The sequence below is a fragment of the Micropterus salmoides genome, unplaced genomic scaffold (genome assembly GCF_014851395.1).
Source record: "Micropterus salmoides isolate LMB-PRFRI ecotype aquatic unplaced genomic scaffold, ASM1485139v1 Ms_hic_scaffold_11, whole genome shotgun sequence".
Taxonomy (NCBI): domain Eukaryota; kingdom Metazoa; phylum Chordata; class Actinopteri; order Centrarchiformes; family Centrarchidae; genus Micropterus; species Micropterus salmoides.
Window position 1 is genome coordinate 17290596 of NW_024040152.1, and position 10001 is coordinate 17300596.

Consider the following 10001-nt stretch of genomic DNA (forward strand, 5'->3'; position numbering starts at 1 on the left):
CTTGAATGACGAATCCATCCTTGCATTTCTGCTACCTCCATCTGGTCACAGGCCTCCTCCATGGCTTGGATGAGGGGTACCTCAGCCTGGAGACGGAGATCATATCTACCTTCCACCGCCATGCCGAGAAAAACTCTTCTATAGGGTTGAGGAATGGAGAGTATGGTGGAAGATATAGGACGGTGAAATGTGGATGTTGCTGAAACCAGTTCTGAACCAGAGCAGAGCGGTGGAAAGACACATTGTCCCAGACAACAATGTATTGCATATGATCGATTTGATTTGCTGCTGTTATGTTGTGCAATTGGTCCAAGAATGTAAGTATGAGTGCTGTGTTGTAAGGGCCCATATGGGCATGGTGGTGGAGGACCCCATTCTGTGTAATGGCTGCACAGAGTGTTATATTACCCCCACGTTGCTGGGACATTGACTATAGCCCTGTGGCCAATGATGTTTCTTCCCCTCCTTTTAGTTCTCGTCAGGTTGAACCCAGCCTCATCTACGTAAATGAATTCATGCTGGATTTCCTCTCCATCCATTCATAAAACTCTCTGAAGAACAGTGTCAGGCAAAATTGTGTAGTTCAGTGTAGATCTAGTATACATATTACAGTAAAAGATTATGAGACAGTACGCAAGATCACACTGCTAAAGTGAATATATACCTCTGCTTAATCATGCCGCAGTCGTTTCACCTTTTCGGAATTGTGCTCGAAAGGCGCTTGATAAATTTGCTTCATTTGAATATGTTTTGGGTTTTTTTTAGGATGCGTGCCAGTGTTGATGTTGAGACCTGATGGATATCGTTGAAACTGGCGTGGTTATTGACAGTGTTAGCTTGGAGCTGATTGAGTGATATAGCATTGTTGGCCAAAACCATGTTTACTATCTCCCCCTCTTGCTGTTCTGTGAACATAGAAGGCCTTCCCCCTTGTCGTTCCTGACCCTCAATCCTATGTAGAAAAATAAAAACAGTATACAATAGTACAGTAATTTCACAGGAAAAGGTAACAGAAGTGCTGATAGTGCATAGAATGCAGTACTGTAAGCAGTTACTGAAACCGTGCAGATGTTTTTGATATGATATTTTTACAATACCTATTTTCCAGTCAAAATGTTCTCATCACACTTGCCACTGTGTATCGGCTTAGATTTGGCTGTACTCGCAGTCCAGCCTCCCTCAGCGTCAGGCCGTGGTTGACAACGTGGTCAACCAGTGTTGCGCGGATCTCAAATTGTCAGATTCGGTCCTCTTTGAGCAACTTCTTGTCTTCCTCTTCCTCTGTTGATTCCCCTTCCTCCTCCTTGTTCTCCTCCTTGTTCTCCTCCTTGTTCTCCTCCTCGTCTTACTCTTTCTCTGACTCTTTCCATTGTGCTTGAAGACCGACGAACTCACCTGCTGCTTTTTATAGTGCTTATACACCTGATTGGTGTGTCTACAATTAAGCAAACAAGTGTTTGCACACCTGATGACTGTGTTGAACCAATTGGTTGGACGGTGCAGTAATTTGACAGTCAGTGCTTTGGTATTGCAAGGAAGTGACTTCATGATAGATTTTTGTGTATAATGTATGTTAAGTGTGTTTAGTGTTTTGCAAATCACTGTGTGTAGAGTTTTGCAACAAGTGTGAGGTTGACAATGTGCTTATAGTTGTGCAAATATGGGCTGATGTTTTGCTTCTTGAGTGTAAGGTTTTGCTAATAGTGTACTACTTTTAATTTTAGTGTGTAAGCAATCCAAAAAACTGTAATATGTGGTTTATAATGGACTGTGGTGCAGAAACAGTGACAGTGTTTCACACTCTTGGCTTACATTTTCCATGTTGTCTGTCAGAGACCAAGTCACAATAACATATGGTTTTACTGAATAATTAAGTAAATATAATTTCTTAATAAATATACTAAAGAAACCTCACTTCTTGAGTGGCCATTCTCTGCTGTCTCAGACACCTTTTGTGCTGTGTCAGCCACTGTAGCTGTCCTACGGTCTTTGAAAGGGCAGGCGACAGTGGTAGACTGGACAGATGGTTGCAATTCACAACCCTCACCACTAGATGGCACTAAATCTTAGACACTGAACCTAAGGACTAGAACTATGGGCTAAGTTACAACCCATGCCATTTTTCTTTGTATACATTTAAATGTTACACTATATTGCCAAAGGTTTTGGGTTGCCTGCCTTTACATGCACATGAAGGTTAATGACATCCCATTCTTAATCCGTAAGGTTTAATGTGTAGTTGGCCCACCCTTCGCAGCTATAACAGCTTCAACTCTTCTGGGAAGGCATTAGCAGTGTGTTTCTGGGAAGTTTTGACCATTCTTCTAGAAGCACATTTGTGAGGTCAGGCACAGATGTTGGACAAGAAGGCCTGATTTGCAGTCTCTAATTCATCCCAAAGGGTGTTCTATTGGTTTGGGGTCAGGACTCTGTGCAGGCCAGTCAAGTTCTCCACACCACTCCTATCCATGTCTTTATGAACCTTGCTTTGTGTACTGGTGTGCAGTCATGTTGGAACAGGAAGGGGCCATCCTCAAACTGTTTCCACAAAGTTGGGAGCATGAAATCGTCCAAAATGTCTTGGTATGCTGAAGCATTAACAGTTCCTTTCACTGGAACTAAGTGGCCAAGCCCAACCCCTGAAAAACAACCCCCACACCATAACCAATGGCTTCCACTTTGTAATATATATATATATAATACCACTAACATTTAATCATGGAATACTTAGTAGTGAGGAAATTTCATAAATTAAATTATTGCACAGGTGGCAACCTATCACAGTACCACGTTTGAATTCACTGAGCTCCTGAGAACGACCCTTTCTTTCACAAATGTTTGTAGAAGCAGTCTGCATGCCTAGGTGCTTGATTGTATACACCTGTGGCTAGGGCTGTGAGATATGATCTCATATCACGATATAGGTCATTTCATATCCCAATAACGATATACTGTATCCTGATTTACAGCATGTTTTTGTAAATTCAATGCATCATAAAGGTGGGGTTAGCTATTCTGGAGAAATCCAACACCAGGACAAATATCACAATAAAGAGTTAACAACAACATAGCAATTAATGTAACTAATGTTAGCTAGGTTGTGGGTTAGGAAGCTGTTGCTATTTGTTGCTGCAAAGCTAACATGAGAGGACAAGACGGTCCCAGAGCAGCACAGCAGCTCCAGACAGCGATACAACTCTCCTGCTGCTATAGCTAACATCACAACAACAACATATCTTGGTGAACTAGAAAGTAAGTTGAATGCCTGTGAGCAAGCCATTAAATGTTACCTGACACATACATCAAGGCTGAAACTGCTGGAATAATGTTGCGTGGCTCGTCCATACAACAGACTTCTCTCTTTGGTTTAAACTCATTTTTGCTTGCATGGTCTGATTCCTCCTGTTCAGTATTATCCACTTATGAGTAAACTTTCATTCACATTTGTTTGTTCTTAATGCAAATTTCTTCCCTGCAACACCAGCAAGTGTGGAAGAACGGACCACAGTGAAGTTAGCTTTAAGGTGAATTTTAGATTAGTGTTGAGTGTGCGAGTCTGCAACACAACAAAATAAATGATAGACGTTTTTTTGGGGGGGGAGGGGGGGGGGCGCGATCGTAGTTTTGTTAGGGTGAAATCTGTTTTAAAATGCGCTACTTTGGCTCTGATCCAGCTGCCTCTCTCTATCACTAGGGGTAGTCTTGCTTAATGTCCCGCCCACGGCACTGTGTGATTGGTTACAAGTCGCGAATAATAACCTATCAACACTCACGAGACATTTTCTCCAGTGATCAGCGGAGCTGTGAGTCAGAGGGAAGGTAGCCATTACTAAAGCTACAATAAACTTCACAATCTGATGATCTGTTTCTATGATGACAAGCAGACCAGTGTCCCTGTTACACCAGTCACCATGCCGGAACACACAGCTACGTTTCACTTAATGACACTCTTGAAAGTGGCAGCTTTTAAATCAGTCTGTCTCCCCTTACCCACTCGTTGCACTTCAGAGGTAAACACAGCATGCATCTGTCTTTTCTGCATTTATACTGCAGCTCTGCATTGCGAAAACGGTTCATATTTATTATCTTAATAATAAACAGAAATATGGCTCTACATCTTCATGTACCACAGTCTATGATAAAACGTCAAACACATGTAGCCTTGCTCATGCAGCAAAAGTAGGTAGAGGAATGGTAGAAGAACTTTTGTGATATCACTGAATGGAAATATGATGCAGCGTTTGTGATAATTGTCTTTTCAGAGCCCATGCCTGAATCCAGGATGAATAAAATCGCTGTTGGGACGGCAGGGCTGCTGTTGTGTCTGGTCTTTGTAGTTGCTGGGCGGATTTACTACAAGATAAAATCTACTGGTGAGAGATTAATTCTAATTAATAAGTTTTACTTCTAATGATAGCAGCTCAGACCTCAGTGTCACACTTTGTGTGTTTTCTGATTGCAGTGCGGGTTTTGGTGCCAACCACTGAGGTAAGTATTTACATTTAACATCATCTTTCTGTCAGTTTGTCCGACACATTTATGGCACAGTGTCATTAATCTGACTCAATAATCTATCTTCCTACAGGGTTTATGTCCAGAGCACACACTTTAAATAGGAAAAGCCTGTTGGGAATCATTCAGAATACTATACTGACCAAATCCAATAGATCAATCGTTTATATGTGCCAATTTCTTTCAATAAATGACTCATTCTTTTCTTTTTCTGCAACATAAATGTTTTAAACTATATATGTTCATCATATGGCTACAATAGATGAGTCTAACAGCTCAAAGTAGTGTAGAACGATAAATACCAGATCTCAGTAACAGCTTAGAGCACTGTGGTTTCCTTTTGTAGGCTACTTCTCTACAATGTTGTGGCCTAAGTTGATATTTGTTCTTCTCTATTAAACTTTTTTCAATAAGACCTCAGAAGCGTATCTTTGACTTTCCAGCCATAGTTCTTTGCCTCTGTCTCACTCCTTGTCAGGATGATGACAGCAGGCTCATAGGAAGATGCTGTAGCTCAGGCATCAGACTAGCAGTTATTGGTGAGATCATTAGATTTCAGATTTAGGCCAGTTACAGGGTACCCCCAGGATTCTCAAAGTTAAATTTAAGACTTTTTAAGACCTATTTAATACCAACTTCATTGCCATTTAATGGAAAATCTGTGTTAATTTTAAGCCCGAGAAAATTATTCACGAAGTTACATGAATTTAATAATTATATATATATATATATATATATAAATATAAAAAAAGTTTTATTAAATTCATGTAATATATATAAACACACTATAACTTGGTGTGTTTGTACTGTGATAAGATAAAATGAATCAAGGACGTCACTTTGTGTTGAAAAGTGGTGGGCACATAAGGGTTCAGATTAGGGGTATGACGATACATTTGGCACACATGCACAATTCCCAATATTGGGTTCATGGGAACAAGTCAAGAAGATATTTTAACACTATTTGATGAAATATTCAGTACTGAAAGATATTTAAATGGGGGTCCCCTAGAAAATTTTGAGCACTAAACACTTAATTTCCTGCATTCTGGAGACATTTTCTGCACCAAATTGTCTTTATTTAAATAAAGTGATTCAGATTTTTTTAGCTTAAACTTTTTTGACCAATGCACATTTGTTTTTTTTATCTTTAAATTGCATGTTTTGTTATTGTGCAAATAAATCTTTCTCAAAGTATTTTCATTCGTTTTTTTAACATATCTTGTTGCAAGCCATTTTTCAGAAAAGTGATGGAGACATGTCCCCAGTATCCAGTGTAAATGACACCTATGAAATGAATACAATATTTGTGCACTAAGAACTCTTAAGGGGTGAAATCAAAAATTCAAACATTGTGTGGTATGACTTGTTGCAATTAGTTGCACCTTGGTTAGATAAGGTAATGTAATATAATATGCCAATTGCTTCAGTCATTATTCATCCTGTTCTGTTTTTCTAAAGCATCTAAAGGCTGCTTGAAATATAGTATTATATAGTATTGGCTTGAAAGCAGCGGGGAGAAGGAGTTTGGCTCCGGTTTGTTTTTCCCTCGTTCCCGTGGTCGGTGCATCTGGCTGATGCAAGTTTAATGTGCGTTAACTGCAATTTATACTTCTGCGTCAAATCGACTGTGTAGGTGACGGCGTAGGCTATGGGGCTACGCAGAGGAACGCACCTCCAAGGTGCGTTCAGGCCGATTTATACTCCTGCATAGGGTCTACTACTAGGGTAGCCATGCATTTATACTTGTGCGTAGGTGTGTCCATCATTCTGCAATTACACCCCCAAACGCTAGTCGGCAGTTGAAGTACACAGTGAATCAATATATTTGACCGTCGCAACCTGAGCGAAATGACTGGTTTTGCAATCAGAATGTGATCCATTCGGTCGGTATCAGCTGCACGTATACAATTTTACCCCCATTTACGTTAGCGGAGCGCTAAACCAGAAGGTAGCCTGCTCGGCCGACTGGCGTTTGGGGGTGTAATTGCAGAATGACGGACACACCTACGCACAAGTATAAAGGACCATTTATACTCCTGTGTAGGGTCTACGTGTGTACCTTTGCCGTAGGCACAGACCCGTCCTCATCTCATACACACCTGTCTCTCCGTTGCTGTTGTATTATTCACTGACCAGGAACCTTCAGCGAGTCTTCCAGCTCCGCTGTTCCATTAGCATTCGCCACATGCCAATCAGCTTGTTGTGCCAATGTGTTTTATGCTAATTAGAAAATGTTAGCATGCTCAAGTGCTAAGCTAAATGGTCTGTACATGTATAACTCCTTTCTAGTCTTCAAAGCACTCAAAGTACTTTTGCACTAGATCACATTCACACACTTATGGTAGAGGGTAATGTATTCACACAGCCATCAGGAAAAATGTGGAGTTCAGAATCTTGCCCAAGGACACAACATGCAGACTGGAGGATGGAACCACAGTCTTCCGATTACTGGGAAACCCGCTCTATCTCCTGAGCCACAGCCGCCTCTATTAGCATCATGAGCAAACCTGATATCTCCCTTTGGCACAACTGATTGAGTTTGATGGTGAGGAGATTTTATAAGTGGATTTCCCAAAAGAGGAGATTGTTTACACGGCCCCCAGATTTCTGGTGGATCAGAATATACTTAGAGATGCTCTGATGAACAAAAACCTTTGTTTAACACTTGCTGCAATCATTGAAGAGGAAGAGAAAAATCCACCAGAAGAAAAAGGTAAGTTAACCTCAACATTTATCTCTCTAGACATGAAATGCTGATGAACAAACACTGTATGATTATCAAGTGCAACATAACCGTCTAACCCTCTTTTTTTGCTTTACAGAGGAGTTATTATGGAAAGCAAGAGGGGGATAAATGTTACAGTAATATGCCACTTTCATGGGTCACTTATACATTACATTTGCCAGATGAAATTCCACTTTAAGTGGTCATTAGAAATCGAAACATGCACCATACCTTAATGAAACACTCAAAGTAGAGAAGCCATGTGCACCTGCAACTTTTGTTAAATTTGCTTTAAAATAGTTGGCACAAAAGGGACTATCTTAAAATAAATTTTATTTGTTACTCAATTTCAGAAAAAATAATATAAAAACTGTAGCTTTTAGTGACTGAAGTTCAGTCTCAACCAGTTTTATAATTAACACTCAACACATCTTAACAAATGAAGAGCTGTAATGCCTTCTCTTTCATTCCCTCTTATATAGCTACCACTTCCCTACTTTCTCTTGTTTAGTGAGAAATGTGAGCTCAAGCTAGGATTGGAGATGTGAGATATTCCAGTTTTGAACTGCCCGTGGGAAGAATGTACATGTGAAAATCTGTACATTCTTGATTGACTTGACTCTTTTCTCTTTCGTCTCCTCTCTTCCTCTATGTATCTCACTCGCAGACTCGACTCGCAATGCTCAGGGCCGTTAATGGCTCTGGCAATGCTTAACAATGCACAGATTTGATTGGCTGAGCAGCATCACATGAGATGATTAGAGCACATGTGATTGGTCTGAGAGTTTCCTGTGCCGCTGAACGAGGACAGTAAGTGCTAGAAAAGCTGCGCATTTTAAAATAGACGAGCTCCGTCACTAGGTAGTAATTCTCAATAATAGATTATCCGCCTATTAGTGACCTCTGCTCTAGGGCCTCTCAACTTTTTTGCGAGTTTTCTTGCCACCACAGTCTTCTACATGCTTGGAGCAGCAGGGTGAGGCGAGGGGTATTCTGTTGGTTGCAATTTGGAATTTCACCACTAGATGCCACACAATCCTACACACTGCTCCTTTAAAGCAAAACTTTTGGGAGATACCGTTACTCTTTTTCTTCCTGTGTGTTAACTAGGCCTATAGATCAGAAGATCATCACTCTAATAAATGTCCATTAAATATAAGTGAATAGGGTGAAACTGGGGAAAATAGCCCCAGTTTGTGCCTCTTTTGTATAAGCACACTTGAGTCACAGAGTTAACCATCGGTTTCTCTAAAACGGTAACTGGCCAGCGCTGTTTAAATACCCAGAAAGTTGTTTTTAAACACTTAACATTGTACTGACAGTATTTCCAAAATTCTCAAAGACGCTTTTCACCATCTGGATGAAATGATGTCCTGAATGTCTATGAAGATTCTCAGTCATCCAGGTCATAGTTATCCAAAGAAGGTTAAAGTTAAGGGCAACTGGACTTGGTTGAAGATACTGGAAGACATTTTGTCCCTCATCCAAAGGACTTCTTCAGTTCTGATTGACTGACAGGGAAACTCAGCTTTCAACAAACACAACATCCCTGTGTTTTTTAAACCCAAGAACACACTAAGACAGATACTGGTACACCCCAAAGACCGCACACCCAAACACAAGAAAAGCAATCTAGTGTATGCGGTCCAATGCAGTGAGGAATGCACAGACCTGTATATTGGGGAGACTAAACAACCACTACACAAACGCATGGCTCAACACAGAAGGGCCAACTCCTCAGGTCAAGACTCTGCAGTCTACTTACATCTGAAGGACAGAGGACACTCGTTTGAGGACCACCAGGTGCACATTTTAGACAGAGAAGATGGATGGTTTGAAAGAGGTGTCAAGGAAGCCATCTACACCAGGGTTGAGAAGCCGTCATTGAACAGGGGAGGGGGTCTACGCCACCACTTATCCCCCACTTACAATGCTGTCCTTTCATCACTTCCCAGAAAACTCAACAAACGTAACCTATTGGCCTCAGGTGAAGATACCAACGATGGTCGTTCAGTCTTGGCCTCAGGTAGTCCTAACGACTGTAACGACTGTCGTTACAGCAACCAGGAACACTAACGAACCAGCAGTATCGATGACCCGGGCCAACGACCCCACTGAGGTTAAATAGCTGAGTTTCCCTGCCAGTCAGTCAGAACAGAAGAAGTCCTTTGGATGAGGGACGAAACGTCTTCCAGTATCTTCAACCAAGTCCAGTTGCCCTTGACTTTAACCTTCGTTGGATGTCCTTAATGATCATATAGTCTTTAGCCCATTTCCAAAGTTGTGCCTCTGTCTCAAAACAAAGATGGCAGTCCAGCAGTTGACAGACAATAGTATCCTTAGAAAGACTTGTATTTCCTTAAATGTTGAACATTTTGTATAAAGGCAACATTTACAATGTCATCATAAATGCACGGAGTAAAGATGTGATATTTTATGACAAAATGTGTCTTGGATTATTTTCCTCTAGTTGAGCCCTCCGTCAGGCTGAGGTCAGTTGAGACAGCGGGCAGCAAATATCCAGGGATGCTCGTCTGCAGTGTGTACAGCTTTTATCCCAAACAAATTGGGGTGACTTGGCTGAACTGCCCAACAGGAATTGGCTCTACCAGATACACTCCTATCTGGAGTTTACACCCAGACCAGGAGAGAAAATCACCTGTATGGTGGAGCATGCCAGCCTCATGGAGCCAAAGCTTTGTGACTGGGGTAAGAGAGTGTACATGTGGATAGCTGAAGTAAATAACTATTTCAAGCAATG

At 41.1% G+C, this 10001-nt stretch overlaps 1 protein-coding gene across 1 annotated transcript in view; it reads left to right on the top strand.

Annotated features, from left to right (window-relative positions):
• Positions 1–5259, top strand: part of LOC119897644 (H-2 class II histocompatibility antigen, E-S beta chain-like) — a 28866-nt gene extending 23607 nt beyond the window's left edge. Inside the window, exons 4-6 of the mRNA XM_038711499.1 lie at positions 4263–4373; positions 4463–4488; positions 4586–5259. Coding sequence (XP_038567427.1) covers positions 4263–4373; positions 4463–4488; positions 4586–4612 — 164 coding nt within the window. The 3' untranslated portion in view covers positions 4613–5259. The remainder of the gene's footprint in view (positions 1–4262; positions 4374–4462; positions 4489–4585) is intronic.
• Positions 5260–10001: the final 4742 nt, after the last annotated feature.